This window comes from Podarcis bocagei, assembly GCF_964188305.1.
Source record: "Podarcis bocagei genome assembly, chromosome: 13".
In the NCBI taxonomy this organism is placed as follows: Eukaryota; Metazoa; Chordata; class Lepidosauria; order Squamata; family Lacertidae; genus Podarcis; species Podarcis bocagei.
Genome location: NC_138138.1, coordinates 37,916,623 through 37,939,520, shown reverse-complemented (window position 1 = coordinate 37,939,520; position 22,898 = coordinate 37,916,623). Strand labels below are relative to the sequence as shown.

Sequence of the window (22,898 nt, the reverse complement as noted above, 5' to 3'; positions counted from 1 at the left end):
GCACCCTGCCGCAGTCCAGGAATCCCCTGACCACTTCTTTCTCCTGCCCTGTTGCAGGCTGCTCTTGCAGGCTGGATATGACCCCAATGTGCAGGACAAAGACGGCTGGGCACCCTTGCATGCGGCAGCCCACTGGGGAGTGGAAGAGGCCTGTCGCCTCCTGGCAGAGCACTTCTGCGACATGGAGGCGCTCAACAACGTGGTGAGACAAAGGAGGTGGCTGGTGGGTGGGTGGGTGTGTTGCAGAACCCAGGCTTCTTGTGGCTCCAGTTGGAAGAGCCCACACAGCAGGGCTGGAGAAGACTTGGTGTTGCCTGAGGCATTGGAAAGGCCCTGCCAGTCCAAGTAGGTTGGCTGGGCTAAGTGGCCCAGCACTCCAGCCTGGTCTCAGGCAATTTCATACATTTGCAACTGTTCTTGGTGCAGAGGGGTTTCTAGGACAGCAAAATGAGGAACGTCGCCAGATTTTAAGGAAATCTTAATGGACTAGTGTCAAAGCATTCTGATGGGTCAGTTAATTGACTACATCTACATACATTTTCTTTTGAATAAAAATATGGTTCTGAAGGAGGGCGAAACATCAGGTTGTTTTTAGATGGTGCGTTTCTGTGTCACTGTCACAGCCGATACCGCCATGGACGAGGCTTGCTCTCTTTCACGAGGTGAAGGGAAAATGCCTTTTCTGAAATGCCATCTGCATTTTTTATAATTGTGTCCTAAACAGGTTTTTTTAAAATAAATAAAAAAATGTTGCCTCTTAAGGTTACAGAGCTTTTTGTTTTATTTTTTAAAAAAGAAACAGATTATTATTCTGCGTTGTTCAGTTAAAGGTTTACAAAACCAAAACCCAAGGGGGAAGGAGATGTGGGAGGCTGGAATTCTAAATCTGCTGACTGCAGCCACAAATAGAAGCTTGTGGATCCTGCAAAATGCTGGAGGAAGGACAGAGACCCGGAAAGGCTTGACTTGGTTGTGTGGTACGACAGAGGAGAACGTCTTGAAATGGCTGGGGATGCTTCTCCCATCTTCGAGGGTGCCCCCCCTTAAGCTGTGAAAGGGTGGCCCCTTCTTTCTCATTCCCCTCCCCTCCAAATTATTTTCTGCAAGGGCTACCCCCTTGCTAAGAACCAGAAGCCCTCTGTTTGTACCTACCAAGGTGGGTTTATTTCCTCCCCTCATTGAAAACAGCAGCCAGTAATTCTAAGCAGGTGGGGAATCGAGTGTAACTCGTAGAAGCCCTGGATGTTGCTTTCTTCAGTGGGTGGGTGGGCTTGGAGGAGGGAGGGAGGGAGGCAGGACAGCTGGTAAGTTGAAGGAAGACGTATCTACACCAGAGGGAAGCTGCTTCACCCACCATGTTTCCCAGTTTTATTCTGATGGCAAACCGTGACGAAAGGAGCCCTTCTCAGCCCCAGCTGTTTCCTCCCCATCCTAGGGCCAGCGTCCCTGCGACCTTGCGGATGAGGATACTTTGGCTCTGCTCGAGGATCTCCAACGCAAGCAAATCGACGTGAGTGACTTTTCTTCTTACCCTTCTCTCCCCCCGCCCCCGTGTGTGGCAGATACAACAGAATCGGGACCGCTGCCTAGGGTCTGTGCAGAAAGCGCGTGGCACGTGGAGCCCTCGCTCTTGTGTAGAGTTAGACAGCGTTTGAACGCCTTGTTTCTGGAATGCGAGGGAAACCTTGCAGGTGCCAATTTGAGGAGTTGGGCTGAGGGAGGAGCTGCTTTGGGGGAGAAGCTTGCAAGACTCCTAGTCCCAAATAGAAGCTGCTTGCGCCCCGTCGTTGCTGCTGTCAGACCCATTAAGATGCAGTCGTACTGGTGGTATTGTGCTGTGTGGCTGCTTCACGAATGTCTCATGCTAAAATCTGAGGTACGAAAAGGTGTCCCTGGGCCAAAAACCCCCAGCCTCTTGACCCTTTTCACAGGCGGGTCCTTGTGGCTCCCACCGTCGGCAGTTAGTCAGCGACGGAGGAAGAAGCCATTTGCTTCTTCCTCCGTCAGCTCCCTTAGGGCTGCTCACCTGGCACCTCACCTGATGAGTTTTAGGTGCCAGCTGAAGACATTTCATTTGCCCAGGTGCTTAATGAATAGTTGCAATTTATCTAGGACTCCCATCTTAACAGCTGTTGTTGTGTGTGTGTGTATATATGTGTGTGTTTACATAGAAGCATGTACACACAAACAATATTTTAAGAGGTTGTGTGCTAATTCAGTAAACTTCAGGGGTAATTTTTCTCCTGCCCCCCCCCCATCACCCTTTATTGGGTGCATTAGGGCAGACAAAAGTTTCTTGCAATGGCTGACTAGACTCATCCAAACCTGTGTAACCTTTGCAGTTTTAAAAAGACCATAATTCAGCAGCAAGTGGAGCTGATTTCTGTGTTGGCTATGTATATGGCATGCAAATGAAGCAGCAGCCTATATTTTCTTTGTGTAACTGTTTCCTCTCATCATGGGGGCATGGGTTACATTTTTGTTCCCTTCCCAGAATTTTTTCCCGATTGACTTTTTTGAAATAAATAAAAATGCTTGAGGGGTGCAGGGGAGGCTCAGTCTTGGTTCATGTTATTTTACTGGGCCTTCCTACCTCGTGCAGCATCAGCCACAAGAGAAGAAAGTAGAGGGGAGCAGCAACGACCCCACAGGGCAGGAGGTCAGGGAGCGAGGCCAGTCCTGCCTGTCAGCTTAATTTGAGTTTCACCAGCCCAGGGCAGCGTTTCTGAAACCGCAGGGTGGGCCTCCTTGGAGCGGCGGCTGCTGGCGAAGCCCACACGCCTCCCTTTTCCAGCGCTCCCGGCAAAAACCTTCCACGGCGAGAGAGGCTTGTTCCCGAGGGGATGGAAAGCAGCATGGGCTTCTCCCACCCGCCTGTCAGCTGCATGCTCTTTTTCCACCAGTGGACTGAAACCAGATCAGCCTCCGGGCCCTTTGGAAACCTTTTAAGGGCTTTCCTGCTTCCCTCTGGGAGTTTGCCTGTGAGAACCAGTCTTGAGAGAGCCAGGTTGTAAGCAAGAAAGGGGGAAAGAAGCCTTGGCACACAGGACACGTGAAGAAGCAAGGGGCTGGAGCAGCTTCCCAACAGGGAAAGGCCTGGAGCAGCCCTGTCCCACCTGGCCCCTTCCAGGGGTTGTTGGAGGCCGCTGGCTGGGGATGATGGGAGTTGTAGTCCAACAGCACCTGGAAGGTGCCAGATTGGCAAAGCCTGCCCTTAAAGCGTTTGGGGCGTTTTGATTTAGGGGGACATGGTGGAGGTTTCCAGAATCATGTGTGGCACAGGCGAGACGCCTGTGGTGCCCTCCTGGGTTTGTTGGGACTCCCAGCTCTTATCAGCTCCAGGCCGCATATCAGATTTGAGTCCAGGTTGCTGGTTTGAGAGCAGGAGATAAGTATTGTGTCACTGGTTTCACGTTATGACGGCTGCCTACGCTGCCTCCACTTCCAGAGAACATAATGTAATACTGAATACTTGCGGCTGGGGGTGGGGGAGAAGGTTGCTGTCGTTTCCTCTTTGTAGGCATCCCTGGAGCATCTGTCTGGTTGCTTCGGGAACATGAAAAGAGCCCTGCTTGATCAGACCAAAGGAGTACCAGTGTCCACTCTTCTGATCCAGCAAGGCTCTTCATGTATCCATGACCATCCCCGTGGCAGACCTTTCTTAGCTCCTAAGCCGTGCAGGAACTCTGCTCCTTCACGGCTGCACTCAATGCAAACGCCAACTGTGGGCACATCTGCGCTTTATTTTCCCAAACACATCGCCCTCCCCCTTAAATTCAGCAGCAGCGTTTCAGCGTGATTCCCACAGACTGTTCAGTGCAGATCTCAGCCATTACTGCTCTTCTCCATTTGGCGGATCCCTTGAAGAAAGCAGAAGCCTTGGGGGCAGTGCTCTTGCCCCAGGTATGTCTGCCCAGAAGGGCAGGTGCCATTGCCCTCTGCTACCCTGGCAAAATCTGTTCATCGTTACAAAGGTCACATAGCCAAAGGGAAATGAGAGCTTGACCCTGACCCCCCATCTCTCTCCCCTAACCTTCAGCTACGCAGCAAGAAGGAAGCTCACCTGAAGCAGGCAGTGATTGACACCAGCTTGGAGCAGCCCCCATCGTACACGAGCAAGCACCGGAGGTGAGGTGTGGGCGTGGGGGGCATTTGTCTCTTAGGTTCCCAACCTTTTAATGCCGCATTTCTGGTTCTAAAATCCACAGCTTCCGCCCTTGTACCCAGCCGTCATTTCCCACGAGTTGGTAAAGGCCCTGGCTTGGAGCTCTGTCGGCTATCAGTTCTTTAATCTAGGATGCAGCTTATTATGGCTCAGCGGTATGGGAACAGGCACATGCGAACCCCACGCCAAGTGCACGTTGCAAAACAGGTTTAGAGAGAAGTCTTTATTTGGCGCGCAGCAAGTTTGGCAGCCCGGTTTGCTGCAGAAGTGTTTACTGTTACAGACTGCAGACGTCAGGTTGGGCTATCCAACTGTTTTGTGGTTACAGACGTCGAGCCTGTACAAATTGCAAGTGTCTCCTGTCGTCCCACAAACATTAGCAGGGAAGCAAAGCCTCTCCTGTTAGCAGGAAGCATTGGCTCGCTTGCCTCAAACTTGCGTTGGTTGGGCATTTCGTTACGAGACGTCACCAAGGCAACCTCGGTGGTTGTTTTCTAAAAGCAAGCCATGCGCTAGCTCGCGCATGTTCAGACATGGAGGCCATGTGCCAGCTCAGACACCTCTCCCCTGTGTGAAGTTGCGAAGCATGTGAAGCGCAAGGTTTGGGGGCGCAGCCTCCACGTTGCCCGTTGAGTTGTAGGTACTCTTGTTGTTGCTCAGTCACATCGCAGGCCTGAGGATCAGAACAGTCTTGATTTCCACTGATCTGTCTGTCAGCTGCTGCGAGAGCCTTTTTGGCCTAAGAGCCGGAAAAGATTTAATACGGAAATACAGGTGTACAGCACTTCCAGGATTGGCACATAGGAGCAAGCCCTTAGGCTTAGGCTGGTTGGCAGCATCTTGCATGGTATGAAAGCCAAATTTCAGGAGAAATGGCATGTCATGCGCCTGAGTTGTCTGGGTTCTAGAGCAGCTGTTCATGCAAGAAACCAGTGTTCCCCTGTAGGGCAGCTGCCATGAGGCCACACCTGGCCTAAACCAGTTCACCAGAGTATGCCAGCCCAGCCCAGGTAACCTCTTTCATCTCGAGATCTCCGCTTGAACCCGATCATAAATAGGGAAATGAGGGCTGTCGGAACGAAGCAGTTGTCAGTGTGGCTGAAGTTTGCAACCTTCCAATGGCTCCCATTGGCTCTGTCTGGGCAAACGCGCCATTGATGTAATTAACCGTGGTGGGCTGAGCAACTTCGCTTCTTTTAAAACGATCCACTTTCCTTTAACTCCCCGCATCTCCTCTCTGCTTCGTAGGAGCTCTGTGTGCCGCATGAGCAGCAAGGAGAAGATCTCTGTCCAGGACCAGTCAAAGGAGCGCAAGACCCTGGGGACCATTTCCGTCGGCGAGGAGGAGACCAGCTCTGCCTCGGAGGGGGAGGAGACGCCGCAATCCAATGGTAGGCAGAGCTACGTGGTAGGCAATGGCCCTCATTGGCCCAGATCTCGGAAGGGTCTGGCACAGCCAATTAGATGCTAACCGCTTTCTCTCCTTTGGCAGAGGTGAAGGCCGCTCCCCCAACGGACAACAGTGCAGTGAATGGCGTCTCCGTGACCCCTGTCAGCCCTGTGTCCCCCAGTCCCCTGGGGCAGAAGGTGAGGTTTTGCTCACCTGCACAAACTCTTAGCTTCTCCCTTAGGTGAAACGGGGGGGGGGGTTGGCACATCTCCATGCCTCACCCCCCCCTCCCCATTGTCCCTGTCACCTTTCACAGTGTAGGCCTGGGAGCTGCTGGACTCCTGTCTAAATCCAGCTCTTGAGATTTGACAGGTGACGAGCATCAGGACCTCTTAAAGAGACGTTTCCAGTCACTTTTGCATTCATGGTCTTGGACTTGAGGCTGCAGGCCTCAGCTTACCCGTCTTGAGTAGTCACTTCACTAAGGGGTTCTCTTGGGAGGAGGGAGAATGAAGCGTTAGGGCTTCTGTGTCCTGGGAACCAGGACTCAGAGTTTCTATGGAATCGGGATTTGGACACAGGGGGAGCAGACAGCCACAAGACCTCGGTCCTATATGGGGTGCTACTTGCCTGTTACGGACTAGCTTCTTTTCTTTCCCCTCTCAGTTGGCTTTTCATGGGTCCTTGCATGAACGCTCCCCTCCCCTCTGCCACGCAACACTTGCTGAGTCCCCATTTATAACTTCTCCTGTCTTAACACACCAACACCTTCATCTTGCATGCTTGATTAACCAGTCACCTCTCTTGCACCTACCCTGGGATGAGGCCAGAATAACCGTCATCCTGTTTGGGACACCAGCACAGGCGAGTCTGGTGATCTGATCTGCAGGTGACTCTCCAAGAAGAAGCCTCCTAAATAAGTTGGCTGAGATGGTTGGGCCTTGGACACACGGACATTCTGATGCCCGGTTGGCCATCCTTTCCACCGCATGCCATTTCTGCCTGCACTGTGTGAAATACGTCGGACTTTTGTGTTTCCTTTTTCTGCCTTTGTTTTCCTTTTCACATTTCCTCGTACGCCTTCCACCCGCTTCTGGCTTGCACCTCGTCCTGCTTCTTGCTTCCTTCCTTCCGCCTGCCCACTCCAGCCACAGTTTGCCTTCATCACCCCTGTTCTGCCCATCCCCAGCCCTCTGGGGCCTTCCATGTGGCGGCAAAGCTTGCGCAAAACAGGGATCATTCTGGTGCCCCAGAAGGAGCAAAAAGCTGCAGTGAGTGTCCCATGCAGATGCAAGGAGGGTGTGTGGAAAGAATGTGCCATTGTGGGTGTTGTTTTCCCCATTAATGGTCTGGCACAATTGTCTCTTAAGCTGGTACCTTCCAGATGTTGGGCCACAATTCCCATCATTCCTGTTGGCCATGTTGGCTGAGGCTCATGGGAGTTGGAAACCTGACATCTGGGCGGCACCAGCTTGGAGAAGGCTGGCATTGTGAGACCAAGGCCTTAAAAGAAGCTGAGCATTCTCTTGCCTGGCTGAGCTGCTTTAATCAGATTATTGTGGCGGACCAGGCCCCACTCCTGGTTGGGAGGCTTTTGCAGGGGCCTTCAGTACCTCCAGTCCAAGCCACTGCCACATACAGCAAACACGTTCTCAGAGCGCCAACCCGTGTACATACAAGAGAGAGGTATTGGGAGACTGGAGGGAAACCTCAAGAAATTAATGGGATGCAGGGGAACTGTGGCGGGGCGGGTGCTAAAACTGTCCCAACATTGGGCATTAAATGAGGACTGACAGTGGGGGGGGGTGGCATAGTTGGGGGGGGAGAACTGGAGTATCCTTGAAAGGGGCCTGACAGGCTGGCTGGAACCCTGGAACAGGAGGGTTCCAACCATGCAACGTTTTCTTCCAGGTCCCTCTTGTATTTCCTAAGGCAGATCCATTTGCTAGAAATGGGAGTGCTTGGGATGACCATAGACTTTTAAAAATATGCCAGCGAAAAACCTGAAAGTGTCTTTTTGGCCACTGAGTGGAACTGGGCTAGGTGGGTGTTCAGTCTGATGTGTGCAGCAGGGGCAGCTGGTGCTTTGTGGTTTCCCGCGAGTGCAGGTGTGGGATTTTATTTTTATCGACGGAGAAGGGGGTTCCCCCTGCAGATATAAGATTGCTGGTACTTGGAAAGAGAGAGAAAGAGGTAGAGGTTGAAAGTGAGCTGCTTGTGTGTGGCCTGTGGGATGGGGTGCTTGAGGACCAGGAGTCCGGTGGGCTACTCGGGGGGCAATACTAGGTTGGGGCAGAGGCTGCTGGGAACCTGGACACAGATAGCAGCACGGCTCGGCCTGAGCCTGCCTGAGTGGGATGGGGAAGCCTGGCCACCAAGCCAAAGGCTTCCTGCAAAGGGAGGCGATGCGGAATGTGTTACTGAAAGGGCTGCGGTCCAAGCCTTCCTCAGCAGGGAAGCCGATGCAAACTTCTCAAAGCTCAGCAACTTCCTGACCAGCTTTCAATGCTCTGTTCTGCCAAGGCAGCTTTCCAGGCCTGCTCACCTGCCATGAACTCTGCTCTGAAAGCTTTCCAAGATTCCCCGGGGCGGATGCGTTATGATGTGGCTCTTGACGGTCCTCCTCATTAAAAGCGTTGGCTGCTCTGCTTTGGAATGCCCAGTCAGCAAGAGCCGCCGGGGGCGGGGAGGGAGAGAGGGGGAGCTCAGGGCAGCCTCATTTTGAGAGAGGCCCCCCCAAGTGCATGGAGGTGGGGGTGGCCCCTGGCATGGCATTTGTTGCAGCCCTGACACTTGCACATCCCCCTCCCTGCCCCACATGCCATGTTGGACTTTGATGCTAAATAGCCATATGCACCCTTCCTTGTTGCAACCTTGAGTGAAGCATTGCTTGTTAGCACTCCCAAGAATGTCATTATGCAGAGGAGAGAGGCCTCCATAGCTTGCCTGTTTAATAGAAGCTGTCCCACAGTTCTGGCCAGATCTCTCTTGTGAATGTGGGAAAGCTACAGAGCTGCATCCACCCAGCGGAGCCAAAATCCAGTCCTTTAACCTACTTCCGTGCCAAGACTTTGGCCTGGAACATGCAGAGCAGTAACGAAATGTCTCTTGAGCATGTGCAGGGTGGCTTTCTCCCAGCAATCTTGGCAGCATGCAAATCTTTTTGAGGTGAGGATTCCAGGGAGTTGGCGGTTTTGACCTTCCCTGTAGTGCCTCTTGTTTGGGGACATCAGTGTTGGGCACTTGCTTTTAAACCTGTCTTCCTGTAGAGACAATCCCAGGAGGCCTGGCTCCCCCCTAGTTGGCTGCACAGCCCCCCAAACTCTGGCCATGCCTCTGTTGCTTCCTTCCCAAGGGAAATCGGGAGGTCTCCCAGCTCTCATCTCCACCCTGCTGAGCCCTCTTTTCTTGATTTGGGACTCATAACATCCTTCCATCTCCACCCTAGTCCTTCTCCTAGATCAGAGTTTCCCAAACCTTGGTCTTCAGCTTTTTTGGGGGGGGGGGGCTACAACTCCCTTCATCCCTAGCTAGCAGGACCAGTGGTCAGGGATTATGGGAATCGGGGGCGTAGGAAGAGGGGTACTCGGGCCCCCGCACTGCCCGAAACGGCAACGTGGGGCTTGCATCCACCAGGCGGACTCCGTGGACAGCTCGCCACACTGCCCCCCTGGGCAGCTCACCCTCCCCCCCCCCCACCGCTCTAGGTACCGGAGCAGCTAGCTACACCCTGATGGGAATTGTAGTCCAAATACAACTGGAGGCCCAAGTCTGGGAAACCCTGTTCTAGATAATTGAGAGCCCCGTTCTCTAGCAGTGCTTGCTTGCTGTCCAAGGAGCTGTCAGGTTCTGTGCGAAGGATCCCCACATACCCCTGCCTGGTTATTCCCTCCCTGTCCGCTCCTAACTCCATTGTCCCGAGTTTCTCAAGTTCCCTCCATCCATCCTGACTCCCCTTCCTTCCTCTTCTCCCCACTTCCTCTGTCTCTTTTCTCCTCCCCTCCCACTCCCACCCCAACAGTTCTCTGGAGGCTCCAGCCGCACCATGGAGCCAGAGGACACTGCAGCTCCTGCCATCTGGAAGCAGAGCCTACGGAAGACCAGCAGCTTTGGGGTGCTGCAGGATGCAAAGCTGGAGGAGGAGGCAGCTGCCAAGGAGGGCAGTGGCATCAAGCGGTCGGCATCCAGCCCCAGGCTTGATACAGAGGAAAAGGTAAGCTGTGCCGTTGCAATACCTGAGTGAGTAACTTGGGGGTGGCAGCATTTCAATTCAGCTTGGCAGCATTGGATTGGAGCAGAAGCAAGGATCTTTCCATTTGCTATGCTGAGGCAGTGATGGAGCACTTTAAGGCTCTGTTAGGTGCAATTAAGATTCATTCTGTTTCTTTCCACCAATTGGCCTCCTAAGCAGTTTATGGTTTGGGTTGTTTTTCTTTTAAGGGTGCGATTAGATTTAAAACAGTGTCGAGTAAGATAAGAAGGAAACCAGCAACAGACAAAACAGTGCAGTAGACAGCAACTGAAAATTACCAAGCAGTCTCGGATTGTATCTCATCTGGCAGAAGCACGACAAGACTTACCCGGCTGCCTAAAAATGGCAGAATATGTAACAGGCAGATGTTTGGGGAGGACATTTCATCATCAGGACAGGGGTGGGGGCACCCAGAGCAGGGCAGCTGCCGACAACCTCAGTGCACACACAGGTGCATACAGGAGAATTTCTCTTTGTACATTGCGTATCCCTAGCAACATCTTGTGATACAGGCAGGCTTGTGTGCATTCCATTTGCTTTCTCTCACTTGGAATTTAGCTTTTGGTGTTCATTTTCTTAATGTTTAAAAATAGTAAGCTGCTAGCCCTTTGGGCTGCACAGGTATTCTTGAAAGCATTTTGGAGAAACCACAGCTGGAGGAGGGCAGGTGGGACTTCCAGGGATCCGAAGGTGGAGTCTTCTGCATAGGACGCCCTGCCACTCCCCACTGCTAACAGAAGCAGTATTAAGTTATAGGAAGCAAGCAAATAAGTAGAAGCCATAACCCAGTGGTAGAGCATATGCGTTTGCGTGTGGAGAGTTCACTCTCTTAGCATCTCTGCTTGGATAAATGGATCTTGGGAGGCAGAGCTTGGAAAGTCCTCTGTCTTGAGGCCTTGGGAAGTCTCTGCCAATGAGAGGAGAAGATACGGACAAGAAGGACCAATGTCTTGGCTCATTGTAAAGCAGCCTCATTGGCTCACCTTTTGCCTCCTTTGGATATCATGGCATAGCATTTGAATTAACCTTGATGTGGGTAAAGATAGATTCTTCTAGTGCTCTGGTTTAACTCTTAAAGCTTGCTGGCAGCTTCAGAAATAGCCTCTGCACATGCTCAGAGGCGTTGGCTGTGGGACTGAGCACCTGTAAGCTGAGCGACTGTTTTCTCTGAACAAGTGCAGAATGCCTTTTTTGTCTCCTTCAGCCAGCCTAAATATTTCTGGAGTCTTAAACAGATACGGCTTCTCAGCTGGGGAGACAAACACACCTTGTATGTTTCTGACCTTCTCCCCAGTTTCCATCTCAAGAATTATCCGCCTTATGGGAAGAGAGCCTGCAGTTATGCAGGACCCCTCATTCCAGCTGGGTGGCTTCTCAAAAGGGGATTTCAAGGCGTGTAGGGTTCTGCCACGAGTGTAGCCTCTTCTTTGCCCTCTTCTCTTTCTTTCTTTCTTTCTCTCTCCCTCCTTCCTCCCCTCTCCTCCTGACCCCAACCCATCACTGCCTGTTACACCTGCAGCAAGACATCCGGGAGCTCTTACGGAAGTGGAACAAGAACCCCATTGGCCCAGGGTTAGCCAATAGGAGCACAGCTTCTGAGCCAGCGGGTGATGCGGTAGGAGCCTCTGCCCATTAGAGGGTGCGGCTGATTACCTTGCTTGCTTGCTAGACAGCTTGTTGCATTTGGGGAGGTAGGCGTGTGGGGCTTAGTTTGAGAGCCATGGGTTTGTGCGGGATGGAATTCCCTTGGGCAGGGATCCCCCCTACCGGGGTCAATTGGGGACAATAAAAATCTTATCCAGAATGCCCTTTTCCGTTCCGTCCTTTGGTGTGGTTTGCCTCTTAACTCTGCCCTCTGCCCTCGCTCCCTTGTTTCTTTGACCTTTCTCTTGTCTCGGCCACAGCTACTCGTAAGCGTCGCTGCCGTGTTAGGCATTGGGCTCAGTGCTGCTCTCTGGTAGAGCAGTGCCTGTGGTATCCGTCAAGAAAGTCATGAAGCATCGCTTAAGACAGCCAGAGCTTGTGGTATCTGGCCAAAAGCACAGTCCAAGCTTCCCAGGTCTCCAGCTGGCTTCTGAGCTGCTCCCCCTCTTGGGCAGAACGTGAATTCACAGTGTTAACAGTAACAGCACACAGAGATTCCCCCTCATTCCCTCTTTCCCCCCTTTTTTACAGAGCAAAGAGCCACGCCTGGCCCGCGTAACTCCGACCCCAACTCGGCGGATATTTGCCCTCCCAGACACGGAGCCCCACCGGGATCCCAGGCGAGCGTGAGTAATCAACCGGCGGCAAGCCAACGTGTAGCACTGACCGTTGTCAGGGAGACACTCCGGTGTGAAGCTCACTGCACGACGGGATGGATCTTCCCTTCTGTTTCATCCTCACATGCTACCCTGGGCGTTAGAAAGAAATGTGATGAAAAGGAACGAGCTGAGTTGGTAGTAAGGCATTCTGCCCTTGACTCTGGAGGAGTGCAAGAGGAATACAGGCCACATTACTTTTTGTATTCCTCTCTGCGCTCTGGAGACCGGAGCAATGTGTAATCCCTTCCTGAACCGGGTCGCCTTTGGGCGTCATTGGGCTTCCTGCTCCCATCAGCCCCAGCCAGCGTGGCAAGAAGCAGGGGGTGATGGGAGTTGTAGTTCAGAGACCTCTGATGGGCTCTAGGTTGGGAGACATAAGATTAAACCATGGAAGCCTCATTGCCAGGTCAGCTGGGATGAGCCTGGAGTTGGGTTCACCTGAGAGAGAAGTGTGGTATGAAGCAAGGCTCACTTGTAGAATCAAGACAGATAGGAGGGGGAGCAGGGGAGCCTCCGGGAATTGCTGCTGCCTGGCCTTCCTGCAAGCTCCACTCACCTTACTGGTGGTTAAGAGCATGGGCCGCGTTCCTTGGGTACTCAGCTTCTTGGGCGGATGTGAACTCTGTTGTCTGTCTTCAACACAGCTCTTATCTTACCTTTTCCTTATCTTGTTTTCATTTCTCTTTCACCATCTGTAATTTGGGGCTGCTGACAGTAGTGTCCAAAGTGACAAAAGGTCTGAAGTGGATTTTAAGGGTGCTTGGGTTATTTAATTATTTCATAGAACACTCTTCCTAAAGTTTATCACTGAGCACAAATGGTTGGCGGCGGGGGCAGCATAGACTTCGAAGGAGGAGTTCTGAGACCGAGTATCTTTAAATAGAAGTTGGGTTGCTTTGGGAATGTAGCTATGTCTTCCCTTACCCATAAGACAGGATTAATTAAAGATTTGCCTTGCTGCAGTGGTGGCGAAAAAAATACTAACATTAAAAATAATTTGTGCATCAGGCATGCTGTATATAGCCATTTCAAAGGAGGACCAGCCAGTGAGGAAAAGCCTCTGCAGTCAATTCTAGGTGGTTTGTGGGAACGGCTCATACAAGCAAGAGCCTGTACCGGGGTGGGGGCTTAACTCACAAGTTTGGGAGACCCCTGGGTCAAAGCGGGAGTTCTAGGTAACCATGGGGTTGTTGGGCGTGCAAGCGAAAGGCCTTTTCAGGGACCTCCTCTGAACACTCTCTCTTCCACGTGCTGTCTCTCTTTCTCTTTCTCCCTCTCTCCTTTCTCTCCTTCCTCCCTCCCCGCAGAAACTTAGAAGGTGGCCTTCAGATGAAGATAGACACAGCCCTTGCCCCACACCAGCCCCCTTCTTCCACTGCCATCAGCTCTGGCATGGATCCCCGGGACCGCCGAAGGTGAGGGTTGGTGGGGCCCGGGGCAGGCAGACTACGGAAAGCAATTAGGGTCACGATAGACGGGCTCGTCTCTGTATCCAAGGAGTGGGGTTTCCTTGTTGATGCGGCACCTGCCGGTTCTCTGCTGCTTCTCTTATTTCTATATAATCTTTCCTTTTCTGTTGACTCTTCATCACTGTTACAATGGCAGCCACATCTTGGTGCCCGGGGGGGGGGGGCAGTGCTTGCTCACCAGCTGCTTTTGCTGCCTCTGATGTTGTAGAGTTGGAAGGGGGCTGAGGGTCATCTAGCCCAACCCCCTACAGTACAGGAATCTCAACACATGCTTCCCCCATCCAATTTGAAACCATACCAGTCCCTGATTCTTGCAATCGTGCTAGCAGTGCATGGAGTGTTGGGGCAGGGGTAGTATCTCTGGTGGGGGACACGTCATTCTCCTTCAGGGGTAGTTTGTCCCCCTTTCATCCCCGCCCTGCACTCTGCTCTCACCGTGTGGCTCCTAGAAGCTAGGAGTGAGCTTATCTACGAGGCATCTGACCTGTCTGAGAGCGTTCTGTGCCCAGTTAGGCAGGCTGAAGAGGGCATCAGAGGGAGGGCAGGCTTGCATTTTCCTACTCCACAGTCAAGAAAGTTGGGAGGAAACTACCAGGGTAGGCAAAGGGACATGCCTAGCATTGCAGTCGTACCTTGGAAGTCAAACGGAATCCGTTCGACTTCCAAAACGTTCGGAAACCAAAGCGCAGCTTCTGATTGTCTGCAGGAAGCGCCTGCAGCCAATCGGAAGCTGTGGAACCCGTTTCGGACGTTCGAGTTCCAAAGAGCGTTCACAAACCGGAACACTCACTTCCGGGTTTGCAGCATTCGGGAGCCAAAATGTCCGGGTATCAAGGCGTTTGGGATCCAAAGTACGACTGTAGTAGTAGTAGTAGTAGTATTAATAATAATAATAATAATAATAATAATAATAATAATAATAATAATAATAATAACAACAACAACAACAACATTTGCACCCCACCCATCTGGCTGGGTTGCCCCAGCCATTCTGGGTGGCTTCCAGTATATATAAAAACATAGCAACACATTAAACCTTAAACAGCTTCCCTATAAAGAAGGGCTGCCTTCAGAGGTTTCCTAAATGTTATATAATTTACCCATCTCCTTAACATCTGATGAGAGGGTGTTCCCCAGGGTGGGTGCCACTACCGAGAAGGCCCTCTGCCTGGCTGCATAGTGCTTCCTTCCCATTACTGAAGCAACCTGCCAGTGCACAGTCTCTGATGTGGTTGGCAAGTAAGAAAGGGGAGGCCCCTTGGAGCAACGGAAGGGGCACGTAGAGAAAGGCTTGTAAATGCTGCCCAAACCCTCCGTTCCTCTGCCAGGTCGTACCAGACGCCCGTGCGGGACGAAGAGTCGGAGTCCCAGAGGAAGGCCCGTTCGAGGCTCATGAGGCAGTCCAGGCGTTCCACGCAGGTAGGTGTTGGTGCAGGTCATGGTGGTTCAAGCGTGGAGGTACCACTAAGCAGACCGGAAGAGGGGACTGTCGGGAATAAAGGAATGTGCTTGTCTGGCCTAGCTCAGAGACTTAGCAAGGAACTCTTGCTGTGTAGTGCCAGCATCAGCCTCTAGGTGGCAAGGTGGTTCTCTGTTTGGCACATCGCTTTCATGTGCCTTCCCTTCTCTTCTCACTTCAAGGGTGTCACCCTCACGGATCTGAAGGAGGCTGAGAAGACCATGGGCCGGGCTGGGGACTCCAGAGCAGCCCCGGAGCAGCGAAATAAGGAGGACGAGAAGCATGACAAAGATGGAGAGCAGCAGTCCCAGGAGACTACGGTAGAGATGGCAGGAGGCACAGGGGCTCTGGTGGGGTGGAGGACGTGGCAGCCAAGCCAATGGAGGAACTTCTGGCTTGCTCAGAGGGAACCACGATAGGTGTATCAATTCCAAGGCTGTTGCTCTGATCTAGGGTGATTAGAATTGTTACCTGCCTTTTCGGGATACAGATCTTCCAATACAGGTAAAATCAAGCTAGCTTCCAACCTTCATGACAGGTGCTGGGTTATTTGTATCCATCAGACTGCATAGTGTGGGTTCTTCGTCTGCCCTGGGTTGGGTGAGAGCCTGCTGTGTTTTTGCACATCTCATGGTGCAGTGGCGCCCATCACCCAGTCTGTTTCACTCATTCCTTGTTTTCGTTTGGCCCTCCGCAAATTGCTGCCCTGTTCCCTTGAGCCAGTGTGCAGCCTATGTGTAATCTATCTCCCTTCTTGCTTTTCCCCTGATCTCTTTTCCTGCTGCCTCATGCAGGACTCTTCTAGGAGATTCCGGCTTCCGAGTTCAGAAGGTTCTTCGGTTTATACTGTGAATCCGCTAGTGGTGAATTCGCAGCCCAGAAAAGGTAATGACTTTGGCGCCCTCTTTCCCTTTCTGTTTTTCAAGTCCCTCATTTGGCATGTTTAGCTTTGGGCCTGTAGGAACTTCTGTACTACTGCAACTTTCTCTTAAACCTTCCACAATTTCTCCTGAGCTCCGTTGCTGATATTGTGACATATTCAGTCTATTGGCATGCAAGGACCTGAGCTCAGCTGCGTGTCTTTTTCTGCAGTCTCAGAAGCCGAGGATACCAGCTCAGAGGCAGATTCGGATCTACGGAACAGACTCGCCATCAGGGACCGCAGGAAAGGCCGACGGCTCGTCTCTGGACTGGGAGGGAACTCGGAGGTGAATGCAGCAGTGGACTTAATCGGGGCTGTTGTGCTGAAAGGAGGGCAGAGTCTCAGGACCATCTGTACGAGGCTCTGTGCCGTTCTGTCGTTGAGAACGTAGCAGCTGCCTTGTACAAGCACCCAAGTTGCCTGCACAGGCAATTAAGGGGAGACCTTAAACCCCCTCCAACTTCTCTCCCCCCCCCTTTAGGGTGAGGATGATGAAGACAGCGAGCAAGTCAACAATGAAGATCCATCAGGACATGGCAGGTAGATTCCTCTTTGGGATCCAGCACTTCAAACTGGGGTGTGGAGAAGGGGCTTAGGGGGTAGGTTGACTCACGAGTTGCTGCCTGCCTGCCTGCCTGCTGATGCTTCTTAGTATGGACCATTAGGTCCAGTCGTGACCGACTCTGGGGTTGCGGCGCTCATCTCGCTTTATTGGCCGAGGAAGCCAGCGTACAGCTTCCGGGTCATGTGGCCAGCATAACTAAGCTGCCTCTGGCGAACCAGAGCAGCACACAGAAACGCCGTTTACCTTCCCGCCGGAGCGGTACCTATTTATTTACTTGCACTTTGACGTGCTTTTGAACTGCTAGGTTGGCAGGAGCAGGGACCAAGCAACGGGAACTCACCCCGTCACGAGGATTCGAACTGCCGACCTTCTGATCGGCAAGTCCTAGGCTCTGTGGTTTAACCCACAGCGCCACCTGCGTCCCAATTCATATTGTAGAAAGACATTAATGCTGGCCTCAAGAGGATGGTGGGGGTTTTTTAACGGTGAGCCCAAAATCGTGCAAGATCCAATAGTCTTAATATGCAAAACTCGACACGTGGTTTTGCTAATGTGCCCAATCCTCGTGCCTTAACTTTCAGACCATTATTAAAATTATATACGGCCCACCTGGATTGCACAGTGTGAGGAGCCACCCGAGGGGTGACCTCCCATAATATTGGTTCCCCTTTTCTTTTTCAGCGAACACCTAAATAGCGTCATGTCAAACCGGACAGCTCCCTACAGCTGCCAGAGACAGAACAGCAATTTGGGCTGCAAAGAGGAACCTGATCACTATTACAAGAAAGTTAGTTGTTTTGTTTATGTTTTCATTTCAGGCATTTATACCCCACCCTCTGGCCTAAAAGGGTCTTGGAGCAACTTGCAGAAATCAGTACTAAGATTTCTTAAAACGTCATGACACACAAGGAAAAAGGAATAGGAGGGAGGAGGGAGCACAAGTTCTATATCAACTTACATGATTGGAAGTTGGGGCTCTTGGGTTGAAGGGATATGGGTGGGAAAGGGATTCATAGGGATCTCAGTACCTTATTCGGTTTATTTTACCGTGTGTGTGTCTGTGTGTGTGACCCTAAGCTGTATGAAGATCTCGTGATCGAGAATGAAAAACTGAAGGAGCAGCTACAAGAAGCACAGCTACAGCTGACGCAGATCAAGCTGGAGCTGGAAAGAGTGACCCAGGTAAGGAACAGGGCAGAGCAGAAGCTTCTCGGCTGGGTGGCAGCTGGGACACGGTGGGGACATGAAGAGCAACAGACAGCTCTGCGATGGGTGTGGTGTGTTTTATATGTACCTGGTTTCCATGCGTACCTATTGAGAGACAGTGTTATTGAGATAAGGGGCGTGTTGAATTTTTCAAATCCCAACAGTGAGGGGTGCTAAAAAGTTGTAACATGACCTGGGAATTCAAAAGACATTTTAGTTAAATTAATATAATTTAGTTTAGCTTGGTAATTAAAATGTGTGTAAAATTCCATATAAATCATTAAAAATGATTGCCACATACTTGGAAGTTGTTGTTATTATCATTAATTAATTAATGTAGCATTACCTGACATTTTCAGAAGGTAAAATTTAAATCCTTTGGTTTCCTGAAAGCAGTTTATGTGCTCCTTCATCCCGTGTTGCCCCCCGCCCCCATTTTTAACACAGCCTTTGAAGGGGGTAGAATTTTTGTTTAATACAGGCACCCCCAAACTCGGCCCTCCAGATGTTTTTGAGACTACAACTCCCATCATCCCTAGCTAACAAGACCAGTGGTCAGGGATGATGGGAATTGTAGTCCCAAAAAATCTGGAGGGCCAAGTTTGGGGGTGCCTGATTTAACAGATAAACAAACCCCCTCTCCCCCTCAAAGGTTGGGGGCTTCATTGTGTTGGGTACCTTACGTTGTGTGTTTTGTTTTGTTGTTCACCCACAGAGGCAAGAGCGTTTCGCTGAGCGGCCAGCTCTCCTAGAGCTGGAGAGATTTGTAAGTACCTGTTTTTGCCTCTCTTTTTCTTCCGTTGCCGTGTATGAAGGATTCTGCTGCTTCAGATGAACTGAATTGCAAGACTTGTTTGATGCCTCCTGCTGGAGAAGCCTGGGAACGAGCCCAGCTCTTTGATAGTTACAGGAAGGGAAACAAGACTAGAGTGAATCCCTCTGCTGCCCCCTGTGGGCCCGGAGGAGTTATCCTTTCGTTCTTTAGCGGGGTTGGGGTTTCTGAGATTCTTACAAAGTATGCTTTGGTGTGTCAACCTTGGTCTTACCCAGCCAGATGCTTCTTACGACCTTAAGCAAGAGTGTGTGTTCAGGATCACTTAACAGTAGGCTAGTTACTGCTAACCTGTAAATAGCTTCGTAAAGGTAACACACACACAATACAGATGGTACCTGACCCCGGTCAGGCTGGCAAAAATGTATAAAAACTAGTGATGTCTGTTAGAGATGCAACAATGGGGCAGGAACCTTTCTACATATGTGGTGAGAATGCAAAGAGAAAGTGGGATTCTGGGAAAATATCTATAACAAACTGAAAAAGATGTTTCGATTTTCATTTGGAAAAAAAAACAGAATCCTTTCTCCTAGGTATCATGTCAGAGGAAATAAAAAGAAGGGTCAGACCAATATTTATGTATGCAGCTATGACAGCAACGTTATTGATTGCCAAAAATTGATTGGAAAAGTAGCAGTGTCCCAACTAAAACAGACTGGTTATCTAAAATGATGGAATACTTCCATATTGCCGAACTAACAGGGAGGATAAGAGGAGATACGTTACAAAAAGTGAATAAGGAGTGGGCTATCTTTAAGGAATACATCAAAATTTATGTGGAAAAACAGATGTTGAGTGAATCCAGAAAATGATTAGAGCGAAAGGAGAGTAAAGTCAATATAGAAGAAGAGATTAAAGAAATAATGAAATGCGTTTAAGCTAGTTGGAAAAATAAAGTAGCGTAACAAGAACGGCTGGAAGTCAGGTCACTTGGTGGGTGGCCGTGTGGGGTAGGTGTGTAGGTATGTTGATATGTACAGTATAAATGTAAAGGGACCCCTGGCCATTAGGTCCAGTCGTGGCCAACTCTGGGGTTGCGGCGCTCATCTCGCTTTATTGGCCGAGGGAGCTGGCGTACAGCTTCTGGGTCATGTGGCCAGCATGACTAAGCCGCTTCTGGCGAACCAGAGCAGCGCAAGGAAACGCCGTTTACCTTCCCTCCAGAGCGGTACCTATTTATCTACTTGCACTTTGACATGCTTTCAAACTGCTAGGTTGGCAGGAATGTACAGTATAGGTAGGTATTATATAGAGTAATGTAGGTATGTTTTATGTTATGAAAATAAGGTAGTGTGTTGTGTATGTGTATTGTGTACATGTATATGTATGTGTTTTATATGTTAATAAATTTTATATTAAAAAATAACGCACACACATAGGTGGCATTTTAGGACACACAAGAGTGAAGTCAGCCCACTTCTGCCCTGAAGGGACTGACTTTCCCTAAATACATTCTTGGAGCTCCCCTGCCCCTTTCCCATTATCCTCACCTTTGCCTCTTCTCCCTCCAGGAACGCCGAGCTTTGGAGAGGAAAGCAGCAGAGCTAGAGGAAGAATTGAAGGTATTTCCCACCTGGTTGGATCAGCCTTCAGGTCTCATCCTGGAGTTTGACGGAGAGAAGCTGCGGCTTGGTCGGGGTGGGTGGGGGTGGAGGATTTCACCAGGTGGTGCAGGTTTTGTCTGACTCATCTTCTCTCTTGCAGGCTCTTTCGGATTTGAAGGCAGACAACCAGCGTCTCAAAGACGAAAACGCCGCTCTAATCCGTGTGATCAGCAAACTCTCCAAGTGACCGCCGCTGCCACCGCCCCCGACTCCTCGCCCCCGGGGGGGGGGAGATGCAGGGGCCTTATTCCGCACCCCACCTCCTTGTGTACCAGATCCTCAATCGGAACAGGAGACATAACGCAAGGATAGGGGTGGCCAACTCCCTCTTCACCACTCAAAACACTCCAAACGTGGGGGATTCTGAGCCTCAGCCAATCAGACAGCCATCATCCATTGCTTTACACAGAGGGGCCAAGTTTTTCTCACCAGATGTGATGTCTCCAGCCCAAAGTCCTCCCCATCCCCTCTCCCCCCCCCTCCTCCTCTCCAGAGACAGTATTTATTTTGTGGCTTCCTTTTAAAAGTGATGCTAGTTGCTTGTTGCTTTTCCTTTAACGAATAAAGGGAGAGGGAATGACGGGAGCCAGTCTTTCTGGGGGCTCAAGAGGAGCGAGGGGGCGTTGATGTCGTTCTCCTGACACCAGGCAAATAAGCGTTTGCTTTACAGGTTGGGAAGTTTTTTGAGGCTGTGGGCAAAGTCGAGGTACAGGGGTTCCCTGTTAGGGGTCATCGGTGTTGCTCGCAGCTTTGGCCCCATAGCTCTGCAGCTCAGGAGGACCGCTATCTCAAGGCTGCGTAAGGGAAAGGGTGGCGGGACTCAGTCCAAGCACCCACTCAACATCCTGCCGAAACAAACCAGTGCATTTGACAATTGGGTTAGTTCTCCCAAGAGGGCAGCAGAGTTGAAGGTGGCAGACGGATTTTAGAGCCGAGGCTGGCGGCTGACCTGGAAGTCAGAGAACTTGAGCAGACGAGTTTAAAAATGGGATGTGGTAGCCCTGGGTGTGTGGGTGGGTGTATGTGCATGTACGAGAGCGAGAGAAGCGCCTTAGCACTGTTTAATCAGCGGGGAATTGTGGGTAACGGTTGGGGTTTTTTTTAATGGTCTTTTGGGGTTGGCTGCCACGAGGCTCTCTGGAGCCAGACGGACAGGAGAGTTCTGCAGTGGCCTTAATTTAGGAGCCGAGATAGTATTGCCTGTGAAGATGAGGCTATTAAGTGCCATAGCTTGGGGTTGGGGGAGACAGCTGCAGGGGTGGGGCTACATGGGGAGGGTCTTGATTTCTGCTCCTGTTCTTCACTTCCCTCAGCATCTCGATTTTTCAGGTGCGAGTGTGGCTTGGTCCCTTCTCGGAAACTCCAGCATCCTATAGCGTCCAGCCTGGCTCTGAAGGATGCTTCTAGTGTTCCCTTGCCTGAACCTGTGGCCGAATCCCAGGGAAACGGTCTCATTCCCCTTTCCGCTGTCTGGACAATGCCCCCCCCCCCAGCCTTCTGCCAACGCCCAGTCCCGCTGTGAGGATCTTCTAGACGTCTATAACCCTGGGCTGTGCAATGGACAGCATTGGCCGTACAAGTCCACATTTGTCATTGTCCCATTTGCCAGCTCCTCCACTCCTCCTCCTCCTCTTCCAGGACCTGTGCCTCCTTGACCTCTCGTATTCCAGTTTGTTGGATTCTGCCGCCGCCGCTTTCCTAGAGGGTGGGGGGTGTCCATTTACACGGCTCTCCTCCATCCCTCTTCCTGCACGCACACAATCAAATATTTTCAATGTTAAAACTGAGGGCTAGAAGTACTTCCAAGTGAAACTGAGGGCTAGAAGTAATTCCAAGAGAAACGGGTCCAAAGTACTACCCTGAAAATCCTGTCTGTGTGTGTGTGTGTGTTAGTTTTTTCCTGCGCTATCATGAGCCAAGATTTCCTCCGCCAAAATAAATAAGTCCCTTCTTTTCTACCATGTCACCCCTTTCTCTTTTCTTCGCCCACCCCTTTTTATTTTTATTTCTCTCTCTCTCTCTCTCTCTCTCCACCTGCCCTGATTTGTGAACTCCCCCTCCCCAAACATATCTGTACATAACAGAAGTATTTTCTATATGGTTGCATCGCCAAGAAAAAAAAACAAGAAGAAAAAAATGCAGAAAAACTTAAATGTGCAATATCGCATGAGTATTTTTTTTCCAAAGAAGTCTCTATATTGTACTTGTTTATTCAGCAGCTCAGCTGCATATGTTTTAAAGAACAGGGAATTGAAATTACCGTGTTGAATATAATTAAAAATAAAAAAGATTGCTCCTTAGGTGTGTTCGTTTCTTTTAACATGTTAATGTGCGTGGTTTTGGTTGGTATAGTGCGGCCTTCCTCAACCTGCTGCCTTTCAAATGTTGGGATTACAATTCCATCAGCCCCAACCAGCACAATGGGAATTGTGTCCAGGATTTCTGGAAGGCTGTTTTATGGATAGTGCGTGTTGGATTTGGTTCTAATTCTTCCTTAAGCCCTAACCCTTCAAGCAGTCACTATCCACACATAACCACCTGGTAGAAAAGGGCTTGTTTAATCTGTTTTTAATGGATTGTTAACTTTACAGGGATTGTGGGTTCAACAAACCCAGATAGATGTGTCAATGACTCTTCACTGTGTTGGCTAAATAGAGCCAGCTCTATTCAAAAGACAGTATGTTGCTGGATCCCAATTGCTGTGGAGCAACAGTAGTAGTAATAATAATAA

At 50.7% G+C, this 22,898-nt stretch overlaps 1 protein-coding gene across 4 annotated transcripts in view; it reads left to right on the top strand.

Annotated features, from left to right (window-relative positions):
- The window catches only part of PPP1R12C (protein phosphatase 1 regulatory subunit 12C), a 39,764-nt gene extending 17,297 nt beyond the window's left edge, over positions 1 to 22,467 (top strand). Inside the window, exons 5-23 of one of the 4 annotated variants that reach the window (XM_081167079.1) lie at positions 58 to 202; positions 1,436 to 1,510; positions 4,040 to 4,128; positions 5,414 to 5,556; positions 5,658 to 5,752; positions 9,577 to 9,768; positions 11,327 to 11,422; positions 11,983 to 12,077; positions 13,418 to 13,525; positions 14,908 to 14,998; positions 15,221 to 15,358; positions 15,833 to 15,923; positions 16,131 to 16,246; positions 16,442 to 16,500; positions 17,207 to 17,312; positions 17,603 to 17,707; positions 18,447 to 18,497; positions 20,075 to 20,125; positions 20,268 to 22,467. In XM_081167079.1, coding sequence (XP_081023205.1) covers positions 58 to 202; positions 1,436 to 1,510; positions 4,040 to 4,128; positions 5,414 to 5,556; positions 5,658 to 5,752; positions 9,577 to 9,768; positions 11,327 to 11,422; positions 11,983 to 12,077; positions 13,418 to 13,525; positions 14,908 to 14,998; positions 15,221 to 15,358; positions 15,833 to 15,923; positions 16,131 to 16,246; positions 16,442 to 16,500; positions 17,207 to 17,312; positions 17,603 to 17,707; positions 18,447 to 18,497; positions 20,075 to 20,125; positions 20,268 to 20,354 — 1,933 coding nt within the window. In that variant the 3' untranslated portion in view covers positions 20,355 to 22,467. The remainder of the gene's footprint in view (positions 1 to 57; positions 203 to 1,435; positions 1,511 to 4,039; positions 4,129 to 5,413; positions 5,557 to 5,657; positions 5,753 to 9,576; positions 9,769 to 11,326; positions 11,423 to 11,982; positions 12,078 to 13,417; positions 13,526 to 14,907; positions 14,999 to 15,220; positions 15,359 to 15,832; positions 15,924 to 16,130; positions 16,247 to 16,441; positions 16,501 to 17,206; positions 17,313 to 17,602; positions 17,708 to 18,446; positions 18,498 to 20,074; positions 20,126 to 20,267) is intronic. The other 3 variants (XM_081167080.1, XM_081167081.1, XM_081167082.1) reach the window with 3 other exon arrangements.
- Positions 22,468 to 22,898: the final 431 nt, after the last annotated feature.